The sequence below is a fragment of the Sebastes umbrosus genome, chromosome 9, assembly GCF_015220745.1.
Source record: "Sebastes umbrosus isolate fSebUmb1 chromosome 9, fSebUmb1.pri, whole genome shotgun sequence".
Lineage (NCBI taxonomy): Eukaryota > Metazoa > Chordata > Actinopteri > Perciformes > Sebastidae > Sebastes > Sebastes umbrosus.
This window is the reverse complement of record NC_051277.1, coordinates 25,864,396-25,885,942: the sequence shown is the minus strand read 5'-3', so window position 1 is coordinate 25,885,942 and position 21,547 is coordinate 25,864,396. Positions and strand designations below refer to the sequence as shown.

General features: G+C 41.9%; 2 protein-coding genes across 2 annotated transcripts; one reads left to right on the top strand and one right to left on the bottom strand.

The window, feature by feature from the left end:
- Positions 1 to 225: 225 nt before the first annotated feature.
- hmgn6 (high mobility group nucleosome binding domain 6) lies at positions 226 to 3,808 on the bottom strand. The gene is made up of 6 exons (XM_037780232.1): positions 3,653 to 3,808; positions 2,643 to 2,675; positions 2,445 to 2,474; positions 1,433 to 1,480; positions 1,219 to 1,338; positions 226 to 1,128 (listed from the first exon to the last, which is right to left on the bottom strand). The coding sequence occupies exons 1-6, from the start codon at positions 3,665 to 3,667 to the stop codon at positions 1,081 to 1,083; spliced, it is 294 nt and encodes a 97-aa protein (XP_037636160.1). The 5' UTR covers positions 3,668 to 3,808; the 3' UTR covers positions 226 to 1,080.
- A 904-nt stretch (positions 3,809 to 4,712) lies between these two features.
- On the top strand, positions 4,713 to 21,303 carry sh3bgrl (SH3 domain binding glutamate-rich protein like). The gene is made up of 4 exons (XM_037780231.1): positions 4,713 to 5,028; positions 17,635 to 17,820; positions 19,905 to 19,985; positions 20,360 to 21,303. Exons 1-4 carry the CDS (start codon positions 4,984 to 4,986, stop codon positions 20,393 to 20,395), a joined length of 348 nt encoding a protein of 115 aa, XP_037636159.1. The 5' UTR covers positions 4,713 to 4,983; the 3' UTR covers positions 20,396 to 21,303.
- The last annotated feature ends 244 nt before the right edge of the window (positions 21,304 to 21,547 follow it).

Genomic DNA, 21,547 nt, shown 5'->3' with positions numbered 1-21,547 from the left:
GTTAATAATAGAGGATGCATTAGGTTTAAAGGCTACAATATAGCTTTACATTGTCATTGAGATGATATACTGTTGCATTTACTTACAAAACCACCACTGGAGTTATAGATACATGCAAGGTTACTAAAAAAAAACCTTTTTATTTTGAATTTTCTACTATTATGGTGTTTGCGTGAAAGCTCAAACTTCTATCTGTCTATGAAGAAACAAACTCAGGACACGTGATAGAGGAAAATTCCCAGGACTTGTTTTTATTAAGAGAATTTCAGAACATAAGAGAGGGACCAGACACCTGCATTTTTGTCAGAGAAGGGGTTTCCAAATTCGATCGTTTTAAAAAAACCAGAGTGTTTTAGAAAAGCTGACGTGACAGCGTGGATGGAGCGGGAGCTGTTTTCACACGCAGGGTCGTCTAGGAGACGGGGTCGGAGGCATATCGCTGTTCCCGGAATGTTTCACATGTTCGTCTTCCTCTTTCTTATGGACAACACGCTTTTTTTTTTTTTTAAACACAGATTTCAAATGAAAAAAAAAAAAAAAAATAGACAGAAGCAAAAAGGGAACTCACTGCACATTTAGAGGTCTAAAAGAAATCACCCACATTAGCATGGCTGAACCGTTAATAAAACATGGATAAAGGCTGAACTGTAGGTCTAATCTGTGGAGGAAGAAGAGGGAGAGGAGGAGGAAGAGAGGGGGGAAGGAGGGAAAAAACACAGGAATACACAACTCACGACATAGCCAATCCGGCAGGGACGCACTTTCTACACCAAACAAGCCTTCAACAATCATGAAATGCCATTTAAAAAAGATTTTAGTGTGTTCATCTTGCTTGCAGACACTTGATATGACCACTGCAAATCTGCAAGGCGCTCCATAATCAGCTTTGCTTTTTGTGCTAAAAATCTGTACGGATACTTATAAAATCATTGATAAAAATATTCCTCTGTTAACAATACGCCTTGGAGGGAAACCATGTGAGAGACTTGGGGGGGGTGGGGATGGGGGGGCTGGCTGGTTGGCTGGGGAGGTTCAGGGGGTGGGGGGGTCGTAGAGGAGGAGGAAGCTTGGGCAGTGGTGCTACTCGGACTTGGCCTCCTCCTTGGCCTCCTCGGGGGGCGCGTCCACCTGTTGGGACGGAGCAAGACAGGTCCAGATCAGAACTTTGAGTAAGTCGTTACCGAAGTCTAAAATCATTTTTCAGCATAGTACACCCACCTCGTTGGTCTTGGCGTCTCCGTTCTCAGAGTGGTTTTCCTCGTTCGCCTCGGCCTCTGCGTTCTCCTTCGCCTTCTTGGTCTTCTTGTCCTCCTTCTTATCGTTCACAGCCTTTTCTTTCTGCAGGGGGCCACAGAGACATGCTGTGTTAGCGGGACGGATATATACAGTCACACACTATACCCGTGTGTGTGTGTCTTCTAGCGTCTCTTACCTTTACCGCCTTCTTGGCCTTTGGTTCCGGCTTGGCTTGGCTCGGTCTCTGCGATGGAGAAGAAAAGAGATCAAGAAGATGCACTTTGCTCATTTTGTTCTTATGGTACAAGAAAACTTTTTAAACGGGTGACAGTGATTAACTCTAAAATGTTCCCTACAAGGAAACTCATTCTAATACAGACATTGTGTGAGGGTTTATAACATTAATATGAGTGCTCCTAACTGGGTTAATTAAAGAATTTAGACAACATTAACATACTAAAAGTAATAATTCTGAAGCACTCTATTATGCCCGTTATTGGTATTTAGTGTGTATTGTACCAGCACTTTTTACCAGCAAAAACCTTTCTAAATCATGTTTTATTAGTATAATATCACCAAAACGTTGACTAATAAAGCAGAGAAAAGTGTGTGTCATTTTATTTAAAAAAGTAAATATTGGAGGGGATCTACTCCCAGCACCACAAACAATTTTGAGAATGTGCATGTTTTCATCTCCTTATTAATATAATAAGGCATAATATTAGCTTCAAGTTACTTCTGACTGTATTACTACCTAAATAATCTTCTTAAGCTTACGAATGTAAAAAATTACATGTTTTTAAATTTGGTATTACTAGGAATCATATTTTATAAAAAGAAATCCTATTTCTATACCTCCTTTTGCTTCTCTAAAAGGCTAAATATTGTTTTTTTCTAATTAGTGTGTGTGTGTGTGTGTTTTTTAACTGAATATGTTAATGCAAATGAGAGTTTCGTTTGTATGTGTGTCTTCTTACCGATGATAACCGAGCTCATCTCCTCTGGGGCTTACGAATGTAAAAATTACCTGTTTTTAAATTTGGTATTGCTAGGAATCATATTTTATAAAAATAAATCCTATTTCTAAACCTGGTTTTGCTTCTCTAAAAGGCTAAATATGGTTTTATCTAATTAGTGTGTGTGCGTTTTTTTTTTAACTGAATATGTTAATGCAAATTAGATAGTTTCGTTTGTATGTGTCTTCTTACCGATGATAACCGAGCTGATCTCCTCTGGGGCTGAAACAGAAACAAACGCCGTTATTATGGGGCTTTTATTTGGATATTCAGGAAACACACACATTTGAATTCAAATACTTTCTTCCTGATAAATGCCCTCACATATTGATGAAAATTCAATCTTAATCACACCTATGAGGTGTTAATTAACGTGCACCCCCCTCTTACCTCTTCCTTATCCCCTACCTCTGCTGCAGATACCTGAAAAACACAAACAGAACCGGTTAAAATGGAAAAAATAAACAAAATAACACCACTGAGAGTTTAAATTGTGTTTATAAGGACAAGAAACAGTTGATAAATGCTTCAGGTGCATATTACGAATAATTACAGAGCTGCTGAAAAAACTTCTTGGTTTCAGGTGAAAACTAAATCTTATGATAAATACAGGTGTTTTTTAATGCTCACAGCCCAGGGATGTGATGGTGACACCTGGTTTCACTAGTGGGCTGTGAGATCTCAGCCATGTGGGCCTCTGGAGCCTTATATCTGAGAGCCCAGGCCCTGTTTCTCCCCTTCACTCCCCCATCTCTTTCTCTCATTCAATACATGCAGTGAACATTTGAAAGCTGGCGCGGGAGTCTCTGAGAAAAGGTGGGAGGGACCTTTTGCCGCTGCGGCTCCGCGGCGCCACCCGGCGGCAGAAACACGCCAGCGCAGCCATTTGGGACCGCGAACAAAGAGAGAAAATATACTATTTTATCGAAACACGACGGCGAGTGTTTGTTTTCGCGGCCAAAATGCAAAGTAAAAGCACTGAAGAAATTTCTGGTGGCACTTTTTGCCGGTTTTGGTTGCGAAATCGCGAAAAGCGAAGCGTTTTGTTCTCGGCAGGGTCGAGTCGACGAAGGTGGACAAGAGCTGCAAAGCATGGCTGCTTTGCTTGTGCTTTAACTGCATGGAGACCGAGAGACTTCTGACTCCCCCCAAAGGACAGCGGCTCTTGCACATATAAACCTCGTTTAAAGGCCGTGTATGAGCGGGAAAATATTCATTGCAACGCATAAAAAATGAACATTATATCTAGAAAATAGGCAAAAAATTCCCAACGACAAATACCAGTTATCCGTTACGTTATAATTAAGTAATGTCTCAGAGGGATGTCTTCTCAGCCCTTTGCAATGCATTAACACCCCATATCCTTATCAAACTATTTTTATTATCATGTGCATACGTACCTTTCTTTTGGGCATGTTGATCTCTTGGAGGTTTTTCTTTACAAATACAACTAAAAAGCTGTTTTTTTTCTCAGTGGGTGTCAGTGCATGTGAAGACGAGTGTCTCCCGTATGCTCGGCAGTGTAGTAAACACAGTGGAAACAGAGAGAGGCGAGTGGTTGAATGGGGGGAGGGGTGCGGCTAAAGGGCATGATTGATAGGGCGCTCAGCCAATCAGAGGACGCCATCCGGGCTTCTGCAGAACACTTGGAGTCGGTGATGTTTCTGGTGGTCTGAATGGCTTCTAGCAGAGAGGGGAGAGAGATGGGAGGCTAAGAGAGAGGGGAAAGGGACATATTGCCTCCGTGCACAGAGTGTGTGCAAGAAAAAAAAAAAAGGTTATGCAGGGCAGACATGCATGGTGTTTTAAAGCCATGCATCCTTTAGGAAACCACAGCTCACATCTGCAGCAGCAGAGAGGAGGAGAAATCTCCACCATAAAAATTTCACTTCGTGTTTGAGTCCAATATGGCGCCCACTCCTCTCCTCTCCTCTCCTCTCCTCTCTCCTCGACACATTTTTTTTTTTTTGTTTGTCAGTTTGCTAAATTCGTTTCAGAGGAAATAAGCCCTCGCGTCGTCTGCTCCAGACGCCTGCAGGGGGCCCACAGAGCCCGGCTATAATAATCATGATGGTGATGTGGCTGCTTGCTCTTGCTCTGCTGGACTGGCGCTTAAAAAGAGAGGCTGTGCACATAAGTGTAAAAAAAAAAATCGCATATTTTATTTGCTTTTTTTTTATATTCACCTAACATGCACTTTCACCGGTGCACATTTTGCACTGTTAAAAAAAAAAAAAAAAAAAAAAAAGCACAATAGTAGTAGTCACAGTGTCTGGCTTTGCAGCAGACAATGGGGCTGAAATATTCAGACAATATAACCCTGTTTGTGTTGCCATCATGATAGGCCCGCTGCCTCCTCTCTCTGGGCGGTGCGTGAACGCGTCTCCCAGTCTGTGTGTGTGTGTGTGTGTTGAGCGGCTGCACAGAGAGAGACAGACAGACAGAGAGAGAGAGAGAGAGAGAGAGAGAGAGAGACTGTAAGGGGCGGAGAGGCAGTCAGAGTAATAGAGGCGGAGGAGGAATGCATAAAGCTCCATCCAGTGCTGAGAACAGGAGCGTTTGCGCAGATAGCCAGTCTGCCTTCAACAAGCCACACACAGCATTTCAGCTCGGGGGGAAGTTTGTTGTTGCTTGTTAGTTTCTTTTTGTCCTGCAAAGGAAGCAGGAGCCACCAACTAACCAACCAACCAAGCTAACAACCTCGTGTCTGCACCACCACCAGGGATTTATCATGGTGATCAAAGTGTACATAGCATCGTCCTCCGGATCCACTTCGGTAAGAGATAAATATGTATATTTGTGATGTTTTAGCTGGATGCATGTGCTTGTTAGACTATTAAAAAAAAAAAGGCAGCTGAACTTTTATTGAACTAACCCACTAACTAACTGATGTCCATCATCCTCTCAGTCTGGAGTGGTCTGACTCATCAGTAAACATCTGCTCTGCCCTCCTCGAGAACACAGATGGAGTCTGTCAATGTCTTTTTCCTCTCTTGTCTTTCCCCCTCCTCTCTTTAACTTTATCACAGAGTATCATAACAGACAGGGAGGAAGTTAACACTTCTCTCTCTCAAGCTGTGGTTTCCTGAATTCTGTGTTTTTTTGCAGCACACAAACAGGAAATGCATGCAAAAAAAATCCATGTTCCTGATGCCAGGATAGGGTGGCTCACAGTCTTGAGTGTTGCCTTCACTGTCCTGCAGCCACAGAGGACCATTAGCTTCATTCTTGCCAGTTTTGTACCAGAATGGTGGAGGAATGATGGTGATGCAATGCTCCAGGGCTCATTTTTAGACATGCAGCTGCAGCACAGGAACGCTCATACTCTGTTTGGGACTTGTTGGAGGTCTGGACTTGTAGGAACTTTTTCATTTACTACATTAAAATGCAACTAAAGCATGCATTCTGGCTATAACGGCGCTGTTCTTGTGATGAAGTTTGCTTCTGGTTATTGCCAGCTTCTTAACATTTTCAGTGATGTGGAAGAACCACTTAGTGCTTGTCACAGTCCAGGACAGGGGTGTCCTACATGTATGTAACATACAGCCCAAGGGCAAGAACCGGTCCGCCAAAGCGTCCTATACGGCCCACTGGGTAGGGCTGTGTATTAGCAAGAATCTGGCAATACAATACGTATCACGTTACAGGGGTAACAATTCAATATATTGCGATATATTGTGATACTGCAAGCAAGGCGGTATATTGTGATTTTTTTTTTTTCAAATCTAATTTTCTATGTGAAATGGCTACTATATGGACTAACATCATTACACATGAATACAATTGGACTCATTTGATACACAAGAGTCTCAGCTTTCCAGTGATACCCAATTTATGTGATTCCAAGACTGTTTAGAGACCCCAGTATGCAGAAATATTCAAATACACCATTTTTAGAATAGGCAAAAATAACACATTACTGCATGCATAAAACTACATGTTTTTTGCCCAAAACTGCATATGATTATCATAAAGTGGGCATGTCTGTAAAGGGGAGACTTGTGGGTACCCATAGAACCCATTTACATTCACATATCTTGAGGTCAGAGGTCAAGGGACCCCTTTGAAAATGGCCATGCCAGTTTTTCCTTGCCAAAATTTTGCGTAACTTTGGAGAGTTATTTAGCCTCCTTCGCAACATGCAAGCATGACATGGTTGGTACCAATGGATTCCATATCAGTTTCGTATGATGCCAGTATCTTTGGTCGGGGCTGTTGGCAGGCCGTCAGATTTTTAAGAGGTTAATTAAAAAGCGATACATCATTCTGAAGAATCAATACAGTATTGCAAAACATAATATTGCGATACTCATGTGTATCCATATTTTCTTACACTCCTACCTGAGTGACTTTGCAAAGTGTGAAAGTTTCAGAGAAGTTGGAATAGAATTCCAATTTTTCAATAAAATGTACTGCTATTCTTATTTGTCCACAGAGGGTTGCGCTGTCCTCATAAGAGTAGCAGGTCCTATGCTGGATACGCTATTATAGATCCCACGTCAGGGTAAGACATTAACTATGGCCCGATGGCCCGGGAGTTTTCATTGCAATATCGCGAGTGGCCACTGGAAAAAAATTCAAAGCAAGGCTGAGCAGCGGCCTATCCAGGTCTTATACATACTTATCTTATACATCCACGTTTTAAAGCTTCAAGCTCAGCATTTTGGCTGTCGCCATCTTGTTTTTTTGCAGTCAGAAGTGACACGAGGGGGTGGAGCTAACTACAACTGAATGCTGAAGACATTTTTAGGCAACCAAAATGTTACAATGAACTGAAAACACACTGTGAAAGGGTTAAAGTTGTGAGACGAAAACGCAGACAACTCCCACACCGTGGTAGCGACCTGTCAATCACAAGGTAGCCACGCCCTAAAGCATACCTGCTTTATGGTCTATTTAACTCTAAATGGGAGTAGCAGTCCCTATGCTGGAGACGCTTTTATGGATCCCACATCAGGGTACGACATTAGCAATGACCCTATGGCCCATGGCCACAAAAAGTTACGCTGTGGCCACCAAATATCCACTGTAGGCCCCTTACAGTTGCCACCAAGTTTTATCAGGTCTCTCTTGATAATGCGTGTCTCAATGAGATAACTGTGTCCTTGTCCTAACCATAGACCCTATACTGAATGTGACACTAGCGAGCGTCAGCAACAAAATCAGCTTGATTGTATTGTTTTCTATTGGAGTGTTCTAACTATCCACCAATGACGCAGCGCTGCAGAGCGGGACTGAACTTTTGTCGAACGCCCTGTCTCTATTTATACCTGTCGCTCGCTTTGAAAGCCCCCATATGGACGAGGAACTGACGGCATTAATGCTTTCTAGTCGCTGTTAGCTGTTGCAGGCGGTGGGCAGCACAATCCTGCTTGGCTAAATAATAGAGCTAACTGCTAACGTTAACGGCGGTTCCATTGAGTAACATTATGACGGGTTCGAGCATCTACTATGGGCAAAGGTAAAAGTTGTCATGATGTGTTCAAATTTAATCTTGTAAAATTTTGTTTTTCGGCGAGAAACTGGAGGCGGATCATCAGGTATTACTAGTAAATTCGCAAAAGAACAGTATACAAATGGATATAAAGGGGTATATGATAAAGTACCAACACAGTCTCATGGCAGTATTTGATTCGTGTACTTACGAATTTCCCTATTTGTCGTGACGCTCAACACGACTTTCAACGTATTTTTCATGCTTTTCCCTACGAATGTCCAGCAACATGTGATGCACGTGTCAATTTCCGCTCCTGTCTTTTCAAAATAAAACGACTTAGTTAGGTTTAGGAATAAATCGACTAGGTTAGGCTTAGACTTTCAACAATGTATTCTTTGTGCTTTTTCCTGAGTATGAGTATTGAGCGAATTTAAATTAAAACATTATCATGATGTGTTCAAATGTCATCTTGTAAAATTGACATTTTTGATGAATAATCATCAGTAATGTGGATATAATGACTAAGTGGGTAAAGGCAAATAATAGAACAAGAATAGTCTGGTAAGTTCAGAAAATTGCATCACTTAACTGCAATGTCAAAACCAGGAAAAGAAAACATGTATGTCATATTACGATATCGAAAATCCAAGACGATATCTATTCTCATATCACAATATCGATATAATATCGATATATTGCCCAGCCCTACATCTCAGGCTGTTCGTCATCTGTTTTATACATGGGTTGTTCATTAATTGTGAATGTTTTCAGAATGTATTTGTGCTTCTGTACACTTTATAGGTTGTTATGCAATGGTTTTACTGGTCTGGCCTACTTCGAATTGGACTGTTTGTGGCCCATGAACTAAAATTAGTTAGACACCCTAGACTCTAGGATGATACTGAAATGTTTCATAGTGCACAATTGAAAGTGTTGTAATGGAAATGACACAGCCTTTAAATCAAAATTCAACACCAAAGTCACTCAAATGAAAGTCCCTTGTCACATTTAGGATGATTTACCCGCTTGTCTTCACAGCTCACATACAGAGGAAGTGATTGAGCGCAGAGTATAATTTTCAGCTGGACAGCTCTGAGTAACTTTATTGCCCTTACAGTAAATGGCATTTGCAAAAACTCCGCAGCAGTCAGAGAGAACGGGAGCTTCCTATAAAGCTCTTGAGTTTAGAGCCAGCGATGCCATCACCGTGCTGGAGCCCGTCTGGGAAAAATGCATTACCTCTCATTGATCTGTCTTTAGAAGAGTCTGCTAGAACAAGTGGACAAGCTTAATATGTCCTCTTAAATGCTGCTCGGATACACTTATACTCATATTATCATCTATCATTCTGCATCTTATTTTAGCGTTGAAAGAAAAACAGCGTTACAGACTAAAGTTGTGTCTGTTTTATCTTAATCCGCTCTGCTATGGTACCAAATGTCTTTGGATTTATTTAGATGTAAGATATGCTGTCATGTTACAGAGTTTTATTGCACTGATTTATACAGTATTTATGTTACAATCTCTCTATGCAGCGTCTGTCTTTGATGGAATAGTCCATTAAAAAGAGACATTCAGACTAGTTAAAAGCTGCTGAGTGACAAATTGTGGTTGAAACCCTCAGCTTGCAGTTCGATTGAATCAGTGTCTACAAAACAATGTGATTGCATTCCACTAACCAGCAGTGTCTGTCTGCTCCTGCATGAATCACTTTAATCTAGTTCAGCATGTGATGTGAATGGAGCAACAGCCAAAACAGAGAGACAAGTAGGAGTATTTCAAAAAGCTACATTTAAAGTCTTTTGCTCCGCTGAGGAAACGATTGCAGGTCAGCGAGAGAGAGAGAGAGAGAGAGAGAGAGAGGCTGTAAAATTAGCCAGAGGGATGTATCAGATTCAGCTCTTCACAAGCTACAACAGTCAGCACTATTCAGCCACATGTATTTTCTAAAGACATAACATCCTGTTCTGTGTCAGTGCATATTTATAGCTATTAATGCATATTGATTTTATGCAGAATCTGATCCATATAACAGCAAACGTTATCAGAAATGGTTCTATGTAGCACCGCCGAGGCTGGTAAACATCTCAAGAACCATGTGTTATACGGTTTAATGGACTGAAATCTATATATAAGACAATCAGAGCTGATTCGCAAAAGACGTGTACTAATGTACAAAGGTCAGATAGAGAGGAGTACAGTATGGAACCAACAGGTAATGAAGAACTTATGCGAGTTGTGTCAACAGGATCGTTCCTCAACATTTCACGTCTGCATGAATGGTTGATAGATTAGGTTGGTATCATAGACGAAGAGGACGTAGTCACATTGACAACACACATTGGTTTGTGAACAACGATTTTGAAGCCTCGAGTTTGGCATTTTGGCCATCGCCATCTTGGTTTTTGACTGTTGCCATCTTGTTTTTTTGCAACCAGAAGTGACACAAGAGGGTGGAGCTAACTACAACCGAATGCTGAATAAGACATTTTTAGGCGGTCAAAATGTTACAATTAACTTTCACTGAAACTGAAAACACACTGTGAAAGGGTTAAAGTTGTAAGACGAAAACACGGACAACTCCCAGACCGGACAACGCCGTGGTAGCGACCTGTCAATCACAAGGTATGCTGTATTGAAGGAGACTTGAAACTAGCGATTGAGACCATAAACTCATGTTTACAATATTTACTGATTTTCTCATAGACTTTTCTCCAGTGGGCAACCTCCACTTCTGAAAAGTGAAGCTAATGTGGAAGTGCCTTAAACTTGCATTCTTTGTAATAGCCAGCAGGGGGCGACTCCTCTGGTTGCAAAAAGAAGTCTGATTGTATAAGAGCCTATGAGAGAATGACCCTACTTCTCACTTGATTTATTACCTCAGTAAACATTGTAAACATGAGTTTATGGTCTCAGTCACTAGTTTCAAATCTTCTTCAATACAGCACTTAGTAAATTATGGTCCCATTTAGAGTCAAATAGACCATAAAGCAGGTCCAGTCTCGTAGTTGTCCGTGTTTTTGTCTTACAACTTTTAACCCTTTCACAGTGTGTTTTCAGTTCATGAAAGTTTATTATAACATTTTAGTTCCCTAAAAATGTTTTATTCAGAGTTGGGTTGTACGTAGCTCCACCACCTCGTATGACTTCTGGTTGCAAAAAAACAAGATGGCGACGTCCAAAATGCGTAACTCCAGGCTTCAGAACGGCAATCCACAAACCGATGGGTGACGTCACCGTGACTACTTCCTCTTCGTATATACAGTCTAAGATTCTATTCAATCAGACTTCTTTTTTTGCAACCAGAGGAGTCGCCCCCTGCTGGCTATTAGAAAGAATGCAAGTTTAAGACACTTCCGCATTGGCTTCACTTCTCAGACCCGGAAGTTGCTGTCTGGTTGGTATGTGTGTGCCCAGTATACAAGTGTACACTTATTGCAGCCCAATATAATAGTCCTGGAATAAATGTTATCTATGTGAAATTTGATGCTGTAGTATGAGGAAAAACACATTTAACAAAAGACCAAAAACTACAGTTTGCATATTATCATTGTGTGGAGTCGACACCTTTCAGACAGAAAAAAAAGGAACATAATAAGCAACAAAAAAGGACTGTTCCAGGTCTGCTCCTTGCTTCAGTTAGTGTGGGGGTTAGTATCCCTGAGCAAAGCACTTATTGCCAGCTTAGTTCTCCCCTGACCTCTGACCTGTGCTAGTCCCTTGTGGTGGGTGGTATCCCTGCAAACTGAATGCGAGGTGACATCATCGTATTTCCACCCAGTCTAATGAGAAACAGAACGTTTGAGTCACCTGAAGAATGGCGTTGTGACTCGCTGTGAATTCTATAGAGAGACTTCCAGTGTTACCGTCAATGGCTGTGTGAAGATTAGGTCATGCTACGTACCCATATCCTCATGTTAACCTTGTGACACAATATAAAAAAATAAAAATACATTCAAATGATATTTGTACATGCAGTATCGTTGAGAGAATAGTGCTACTTATTCTAGTTTGACCTGCTTCTCAGGTTTACATTTTGACTAAATTTGAATAACAAACTCACACATGTAAATACACACCTGTAGCAGTGCTTCTAGACTGTGGAGCGCTAACTGAAAGCTGAAAACGTCTGTGGAAAGAGCCAAAACCCAGCCAGCGCCAGAGCACATTTACTGCCCCATTTCACTTTATGCGCTGCAGCCACACTATTGTAAAATTTCTTCATTATATTATACTATAAATGCACTAAGAATCAGTAACAACATGGAAATATGTTTCCAGTGTTTACAGCTGCATTGTTCACGTCCAAGTCTTGTGCTCTGTGTTTCAGATTTACTGCTCTTCTTCTTCCACTATAGGTTTGACATTAGGGCCTTTAGGTCAGACTTGAGTTGGATGGCTGCGACAGTTAGTCAGTATAAAAGGTTACTCTCTGGCCTCTTGCTGTTGTTTCAGAGCAGCAGTGTAAGGCTCTTTTGTAACAGTGTTGTAATGCTGACTGAGCTCAAGGTTGGGTGTTGGCTACTGTTGCTGCTAAAATCCCACTCAGCATCTGTTTTCAGCACAAATCAGACTTGATCTAATCAAAACAAATCCTTTATCCCTACCAAACACACAGGACTGGGGGTGATTCATGTTTCCTTTAGTCAGTGGGTTTTTCAAATGTTGGACTCCTGAGCCGTTAGAAAGGTCATTTGTGAAGAATGTTTGACAACATCCCGTTTAATGTCTTTTCTTTTAACATGCGAGTGAATTGCACATGAATTGACCCCGACCCCGAGCCGACGTAACTGATTGAATCAGTCTCCACCGTATTGATCCGAGCCTATGTTGTTGTGGATGCAGTGCATCCAATCAATACCTGTCATTGTCTGGCAGCTGTTAATGTCAGAGTTCTGCCCTTTGTGAGGAATTGATCAGCTCCGGATCTCATGGCCCTGCCACAACTCTCACATGATGATGACGATGTGGAATGTAAACCAAAGAGCATATGTTGCATATTCTCTCTCCACATCTGTGTTTTTTGTTTATTTGTTTACTTGGAGTCAAAATAATGATCCATGCAACAAAAGATATGTTTTACTGTAACTTGCCTTTTATGCATTAGATCTATTACTTCTTGTTACCCAATAGCAAATATATTGGAAATTACTACTCAAAATTGATTTGAAATAACAGATATTGAATTAATCAGAAATGTTTAAATGTGCTGATAATCACTCATATTGCCATGCAGTTTTGCTCATTCCAGACTTTAGTGGACACACTGAATCATCTAGTGATTGCTGCAATTCTTCCACGGGTGTGTACGTGGACTGTTTTGGGAATGTGATAAGACATAAGAAGGGTGCCAGGTCACTGCTGATAAAATTGGTATCAGTGTGCATGAAACAAACACTTGTTTCATGCACACTGATCGGTATCGGTGCACTAAAATCAACATTTTGAATTAGTTTACTGAACTTCTATATGTTAGTGACAGTTTACCTGGCACCATTTCCATGATCCTAGTTCAATACATATTAGAGTCTACAGCCATGCTAGCAGCTCTGTGAGGGCTGTGCAGGGGTGCTTTCAGTGGGCAGCCTCCGGGTCTGAAAAGTGAAGCCATTGCAGAAGTGACTTAACAGCCAGCAGGGGGCGACTCCTCTGGTTGCAAAAAGAAGTCTGATTGTATAGAAGTCTATCAGAAAATGACCCTAATTCTCACTTGATTTATTACCTCATTAAACATGAGTTTATGGTCTATGCTTTAGGGCGTGGCTACCGTGTGATTGACAGGTTGTTACCACAGCGTTTTCCAGTCTGGGCGTTTTTGTCTTACAACTTTCACCCCGTCATAGTGTGTTTTCAGTTCATGAAAGATAATTGTTTACAATACATTTTGGTCGGCTAAAAAATCTTTTATTCAACATTCGGTTGTACTTAGCTCCACCCTCACGTGTCACTTTTGGTTGCAAAAAAAACAAGATGGCGACGGCCAAAATGCCAAACTCGAGGCTTCAAAAAGGCAGTCCAAACACCGATGGGTGACGTCATGACTACGTCCTCTTTAGAGATGGTCTATGGGTGCTTTGAGCTAAATGCTAACATCAGCATGCTAACATGCTCACAATGTCAATGCTAACATGCTGATATATAGAACAGGTTATATATTTAGTAAAGTTCACCGTGTTATCCCTCTTAGTTTAGCATTTTAGCATGCTAACATTTGCTAAATAGCCCTAAACGCAAAGCTGAGGCTGGAACATTATTAGCTTTGCAGGTATTTGTTCATAAACCAAAGTTCTGGACAAATTCAAACTTGGCCTGATGATGGCGCTAGAGGAGCAGTCTGGGGATCACCAAAGTTATTACAATTCCAACATGTAGATGTTGAGATATTTCACAGGATACATGAAGAAAAAGTGAGAGGATCACCAAAGTTATCAGGATTCCTCCTCTGGGGATCATGAATGTCTGTACAAAATGTTATGCTAACCCATCCAATAGTTTTTGAGATATTTCACTAAGAACAACAATATCAACCTAACGGTGGTGCTAGAGGAAATGTCGGGGAAACACCAAACCCAGTAGGATTCATCATCTGTGAACCATGAATGTCTGTTCTAAATTTAATGGAAACCTATAATACAGTTGTTGAGATATTTCAGTTTGAACCAAAGTGGTGGACCGACCGACCGACAAGTATTGCCATTGACAGAGCCATGGTGCCAGCATGGCTAAAAACCATAGACTGTATATAAGAAGTGGACGTAGTCAACGTGATGCCACCCATTGGTTTGTGGACTGCCGTTTTGAACCCTAGATTTCGGCTTTTTGGCCGTCGCCATCTTGTTTTTTTGTAACAGGAGGTGACACAAGAGGGTGGAGCTAAGTGCAACCGAACACTGAATAAGACGTTTTTAGGCGAACAAAATGTAACAATTAATTTTCATGAACTGAAAACACACTGTGAAAAGGTTAAACTTGTAAGATGAAACTCCCAGACCATAAACTCATGTTTACAATGTTTACTGAGGTAATAAATCAAGTGAGAAGTAGGCTCATTTTCTCATAGACTTCTGCACAATCAGACTTCTTTTTACAACCAGAGGAGTCGCCCCCTGCTGGATATTAGAGAGAATGCAAGTTTTAGAAGGGTTACTGCCTGATGCATGTCTAGTCAAAACTAACAACTCAGAGACAACGCCTCTGCTTGTGCATTGTGTTATACTTAATGTCAGTTTATATTTGCATACCATTGGAAACTATTGAGGTTATGTGAAAGAAAGCATGACTGTCTGCAGGTCTGACACTGCCTCACTGTCTTGTCTATGTTATTAAGACTGAGGAGTAATTTTCTAGTGTTCCAGAGAGATAGATAAGGAGTGATGGGGCAACAGTAGTTGTTTAGTACCACACCCAGAGGCAGGGCACGCCTGTTTTCTTCCATATTAGAATCCCCAAGAGCTCCACTGAAGACTAAACGGGGCAAAGCTGGGAACTCTCACTGTGCAATTAGAGTTCGGGGCAGATGGCATGAGGCCAGTGTGCCCTACAAATTAATTTCGCTTGGCAACAGTACAATGCAGGGTTCTTGGGCAATGGCCAGAGTGCACCAAAAGAAAGGAGAAAAGAGGAGAAAGTGGAACATTGTGCTCAACTTGTCGCTTTAGAAATTTAGGATAACGTTAGTTAATATATTAATGTGCACTGTGCTAATGTAAGTCGAAAGGGAGAAAGAGCAGGCTGTGCAGATTCTTCCACCAGAGAGAGGTCTGTGTTTAGAGACAGAGTGAGTCAAAGTGAGTCCGAGCTCATGGCGTTCCACTCCGTTGCTCCGTCCCGAGCCGGTTCCCAGAGCAGGTGGGCAAAGAGCTGGTTTTAGGACTTTGGCCTCGGGAGTGCAACTGCCATTAAATGATTCAAACTGCACCACGGCTAATCTGCCAGCATTGTCAGCAGCGCCCTCATTTCCATGGGTCCGTGTTGTTTCAGCAGATGGCTGAATAATAAGTAATCCACCTGTCTCGCCTGCACACCACAAAGCTGGGAGGAGCCCTCACGTGGAGGACTGACAGCAAGACAATATCATCCATAGAACCTTGTAGTGCTTTTACCATGAAGTTTGATTTTATGTGTGTGAATGTGTTTGCAGCCTCAGGCTGGATGTGTGTGTGTGTGTCTCCTTGGCTCGCAGCAGGCCTTATTTGGCTCGTGTTTGACCAGTTACCTCCTCTCGAGTCCCAGAGGAGCTCTTGTTTCCGTCTGGCCTTGTAGGGCCATCCTCCCTCTAACACACACCCACTGAGACCTCATTGGACCACAGTTTCTTATACTACATCACACACGACCATAATGATAGAGGCAGAACACATCCAGGCAAGCACACATTTCTATCCTCTCTGTAGCTTCTTTATTACCTCGCTGTGTGTGACTGTATTTGGGTTACTCTGTGACAGAGCAGCTTACATAGGACATACCTGACAGTAACGTTAATGGAGGGGAGATCCCATAGAGAGGGGAAGTCCCTCCCCTTCCTGTGGATCACATGGGACCTTACTTCTAGGGATGTTCCAATACCATTTTTTCCTTCCCGATTCCGATACCTGGACTTGCGGTATCAGCCGATACCAAGTGCTGATCCGATACCAGCACAAAGCGAAAGAACCAACAAGACCCGTTGCTCGTGTGAGTAAATCCCAGTATGAAACACACAGGCATCGTAGCTTCAGCCAGAGAGACGTCACTTGCGCAACTTTTGGGTGTGTAGTCTTTCTAATTACGTATTTTCACAGTCTTAAGGCCCAGACACACCTGATATGATATGATCAAACTAGCGGCGATGAAGGCCAACTGTTGCATCGCCTCACGTCTCCTTTGTCTTGGCCAAAAAGTTGCACTCGAACACACTGCAAAGACGACAGCCGACGGCCAACTAGCACATACGTTCTGCACCTGCGTGAGAGGAAATAACTCTCCACAGCAGCAAGTCGAGGTTATATACAAGCCGTTGTTATGAGAGGTACATGAAATAAAGCGGCTTTCTCATGACCACATCGCTGAAAACTCTGACACGGGCAGACTAGAGCCAACAGTGCGGTGAGGGACGCTCACCGACAATCGGCTTAGTGTGTCAGTTTTACAACAAACTGCCACTTTCTTGACAAACATCATATGCGTGAGGATACAGGATTTAAAAAAAAATTGTCTCTCGCCGGTGACTACCGCTCATATTTTTTCCGAAATAAGGTCCCAAGGTGGTCCACCGGAAGGGGCGGGACATCGCCTCTCTATAGGGTGTCACCCTGTCATTCTTGATACACTTTTATTTCCTGTTAGGTCATTGAGTCGGTTATTTGCATCCTCTTAGATAACAAGCTTGTGGTTTTGCATGGAGCCGAATCGACTATTTTAAAAGTGTCACCATTGAGACAAGAAGTGTTAAATACTCTGCTGTGCCAATGCAACACAACAGGGAGCCTTTAAACAATAATCACATCTGCATCAAAATCCCAGATAGTGAGAAAACACAGTCTTTCTTTGTGAGTAATATGCTCACTTTAGTATATAAAAATGATTGGCAGTTTGTCAAATTAAAAGTCTGCAAGGAGTTTTGAAACAATAAAGTGAGGAGGAGGATGATGGGACTCCAGACTTGGGCGTTGCCGTCCTCCTCGCTATCTGTCATTTTTCCATGCAGATAAAACACAATCCGTCCCTGCTTAGCCTTGCCCGAGATCACCCTCTTGAATTCTCATGTTGTATCACTTCATTCAGCAAACCAGTGGTAACTTAGTAACAGAGCGGCCAGCGATCTCTGTAGTGTAATTTCTCACAGCAGAGAAGAAGCGGCAGACTGATGACAGTATGGTGAACCAAAGCCCTTCTGTTTCCTCATAAGGCTGAAAGTTACCACGTGTCTAACTGACAACTTCCCCTCTGTCACCCTCTCTCACGCAGATTAAAAAGCAGCAGCAGGATGTGATGGGCTTCCTGTCGGCCAATAAGATCGTATTCGAGGAGTGTGACATCGCGGCCAACGAGGACAATAGGAAGTGGATGAGAGAGAACGTTCCGGATGAGTCCCGGCCGGCCACGGGGAACCCTCTCCCCCCACAGATATTTAACGATTGCAAATATTGCGGGGTGAGGCACGCATGCACACAGATGCTCTGAATTACTGGCACATGATTGTTCATGCAATGACAGTGCTAGACTGATAGGTGACTGGCAGAGCTGCACCTCTTCTTCTCAGTATACACAAATCATGCACGGTGGCTTCTGAACACTGATTCTGATGTTTTTAGACTAAATATGTTTAAAGCTGCACTAATCAACATTTTTTTATCGTATCAATAGATCTAATTACTATGTGTAATGTGAAAGGTGTCATTGTTTTGGTTTTATGTCATGTGACTTTACTGATTTGGTTCATTCTCACGGCTCTCATCAGTGTCGTTTTCAGCAAGAAAAAAGGTAGATAAACCCACTGTACCCTCCCTGCCCCGCACCAGAGTGCAGAGTAGTGACTAGTCGGTGAACAAAGTGGAGCATTTAGCAGCTAAAGAGCCAGATACTTAGTTGCTGAAGACATAAACAGAGCTAAAAGGAGAATAAATACTGGATTTACATAAACATGTGGACAGAATCAGAATAATAATGTTGCTCTGTTTCTGCTAGATTTAGTAAAAAGGAAACTGTTTGCTAAAACATGATAATATGTCAATGTTAGCTTGTTCTGCTGACCCAAGTGTACAATAAACAATATATTATACAGTATTTATATATCTATCTATATATATATATAGATAGATATATATGGCTGCTTTAATACTAAATTAAATTAATGATTTAGAATTTATCTACCATAAATGTATCCTGGCAGAATGCTTCAAAACAGCATTTATTTTGGGAAAAGACAGTTATACCACTCTTATATCTGTCCATTCAATATGAAGCTGGAGCCAAAAACTGATTAGCTTAGCTTAGTTTAGCATAATGACTAGAAACGGAGGGAAACACTATATTTGTACAAAATCCGAAGTAAAAAAACAACAAGATCTAGTCACATAACCCCTTAATAAACGGCAACTTAACGTTTTTTCACTTTGTTTGTTGTACGGATTCAAGAAACATGATTGTTTAAGTGTTAAATAGTGATCTTTATAGGTGCTGGTAGGCAGATTTCTTTACCTTTTGAACAGAGCCAGGTGAGCTGTTTTCCCCTGCTCCCAGTCTTTGTGTTTAAGTTTGTGGTTAAGCACAAACTTAAGTTAACCATCACCTTGCTCAAGCTTCATATTTAAGGAACCAATCAGATGCCTCCTTGCCTCCCTGCCTCCCTGCTCGTACTCTACCCTTGGCGTGCACCAGCCTGAACTCTATTAAAAATAGGGTTGACGATGTTGGAGTGCTACTTTTGGCTGAGTTTTCTCTTCCATTCTCCAGTAAACTTGCAGCGACGCGCTTCGAGTTCAGGCTGGTGCACCCCAAGGGTAGAGTACAAGCAGGGAGGCAGGAAGGCATCTGATTGGTTCTTTCTAAGCGGATCGCGAGGCAGTGATTGGTAGACGTTTTTACAGGATTACAGCAGCTACAGATGACGGCTCTTTTCCGGACCATTTCAACCAATATAACCAATATAACAAATAGTGTATACTGGAGAACATCGTCAACCCTGCCTTTAAGCAAGATGACGAGAAGATACCCTGGGTGTGTTGAACTCGCTTCGTAGTACAGGCCTCAGATGTTAATTTACTCCCATTAGAAGGACACAGAGCCTAAAACCTTTAGTCATACAGCTAATGGAGGGCTGGCAGTGAAGTTGCAAATGCAGGATGGGCTGTATTGAATGTCAGAGACAAAGAGAACAGCATTTCCCAGGATACTTGCAGCTGTACGGCTCCCTTTATCCAAATCTGTTTGTGTGTGTATCGGCATGTGTGTGTGGGAGCAAAAGGAGTGAAAACAAAGGAATGAGGGATCAAGAATGTGAGAGAGACTGCAGGCAACTAAACAGTAAATGGGTGAATGTGTTTACTGTGGGCGACATTCTCAAAGACAATACCCTCCTATCGGATCAACTACCGAGGCCTTTCTCTGGACAAATAACACAACACCCCGACAACGACAAGGCGCTGATCCAGAGTCTGTTTCACGTTATCATTCCTCAGGTTGGAGCTGATCCTCCGATCGATCTGCATCTAAAGCTCTCTCTCCCTCTTTCTCAGAACTATGAGGCCTTCTTCGATGCCAGGGAGGACAACGCCGTGTACGCGTTCCTGGGTCTGACTGCTCCCCCGGGCTCCAAGGTATAAAGCTTATATAAACACAAACACACACTGTCCTTTCTCTGAACTGAACTCCTGCAGCCATTTTTCCTGTAATGCCGGCTTATGTGCCTAAATATATATTTATCCTCGCAATGTGATGTCCATACAGAAAACACACACATATTACATAATACATCTGTTCATGATATCCTCAACACCCGAAGCAGGCCTCTTCTCCGTTTCCTCTCCCTCCTGCACACTGGCGCCTCCTCCGTGCCACAACGGGAGCTGCAGGGAGGTGTGCCAGTTACCATAGAAACAGAGGGGGTTTCCTCGGTGCTGTGGCAGGGGATATATAAACCAATATCCTCCATTTTAATATAACACACTCTCTTTTTCTGTGTCTCTGTCAGGAGGCCGAGGCTCTAGCCAAGAAAGCACAGCAGTAGCAGCTTTTACACCGTTTCTACCTGAACCCAGATCTGGACCCCAGATGGACCTGGACCGGATCTGATCCAGGAAAAAAAAAGAATTTCACTTGGCTTATAAATATGGACGGTTTTGGTTTACTTTTTTCAGTATGTTCTTTTTCTTTTAATCTGTGTTCAGCTGTGCCTTGTCAGCTGCAGTGAAAGGAGGTGCTAAAGCAGAGCATTATGGGTATCTACAAACAGCTCTGCTTCCTCCCATTAAGCTCAGCCTGCTAAGCCTATAGGCCCAATGACCTGTCAATCAACCATTAGCATGAATGTGTAGCTTCCTTTTTTGAGATCAACAAAATGTACGCACCTTGTAAATTGTAACACAGATTCATCATTCGGCCAACAAACTGAACATCATCCATGAAACATTAGCCTCATTTGTTTAACTAAAAATAGTCTCGTCTGTTCAAATCCTGGAAACATGTTTGTGCTCCTGCCAATCACATCATCATCGCCAAACCTGCAGCACCTTCTGTAAAAGCTATCTATCCCATTCTCTGTGTTTGTATTTACTTTATATTGTCTTAATGCTGTTTTAATAGCAAACTTTTTTCTACGAAATGTTTAAAAAAAATGATAACACATGCCAAAATGACAAGTCTGCATACACACAGGGATGTGACATTGAGTTTTTTTTGTTTGCTGTTTTTGTTTTGAGGGGAGTTGGATCGCTGTTTCGTTTGCTATAAATATCCTGTTTCACGTGGTGTCGGTAATTCCTGTTTTACACAATCTTCTCTAAAATAAAAATAAAAAGAATAAGACTGCAAATAAAAGCCTGACTGTCAGTACTCCTTGGTTGGTTGTCATGAAATGTGTTTCCATAATGACAAAGTCAAACAAATTTGAAATAAATTCTGCCTTCTTATGACATATTTTTGTGTTGGTAATTTCATTGTCTTAAAAGTATAAACATTGTGAAAGAGAAAGTAGGATTTGTTTTGAAGAAGTCGTCCCTCATTGAGTTACTGGTTTGCAACACTCTTCGAATATTCCTCAGAATCTTCTCCGACCACTGAAAGTGCTACTCAGCAGTTTTCAGGTCTTTGTATTTTTCCTGAATATTTCCATATTATGCTATTTATATTTCTACTCCACCACATGTCAGAGTCAAATATT

Coding starts and splice junctions, on each gene's coding strand:
- hmgn6 (XM_037780232.1), bottom strand. Junction 2,475..2,642: donor AGGTAGGGGATAAGGAAGAG/GTAAGAGGGGGG, acceptor TTTCTGTTTCAG/CCCCAGAGGAGATCAGCTCG. Junction 1,339..1,432: donor AGGCCAAGAAGGCGGTAAAG/GTAAGAGACGCT, acceptor GGCCCCCTGCAG/AAAGAAAAGGCTGTGAACGA.
- sh3bgrl (XM_037780231.1), top strand. CDS start 4,984: ATGGTGATCAAAGTGTACATAGCATCGTCCTCCGGATCCACTTCG. Junction 17,821..19,904: donor ACGATTGCAAATATTGCGGG/GTGAGGCACGCA, acceptor CCTCTTTCTCAG/AACTATGAGGCCTTCTTCGA. Junction 19,986..20,359: donor CTGCTCCCCCGGGCTCCAAG/GTATAAAGCTTA, acceptor TGTCTCTGTCAG/GAGGCCGAGGCTCTAGCCAA.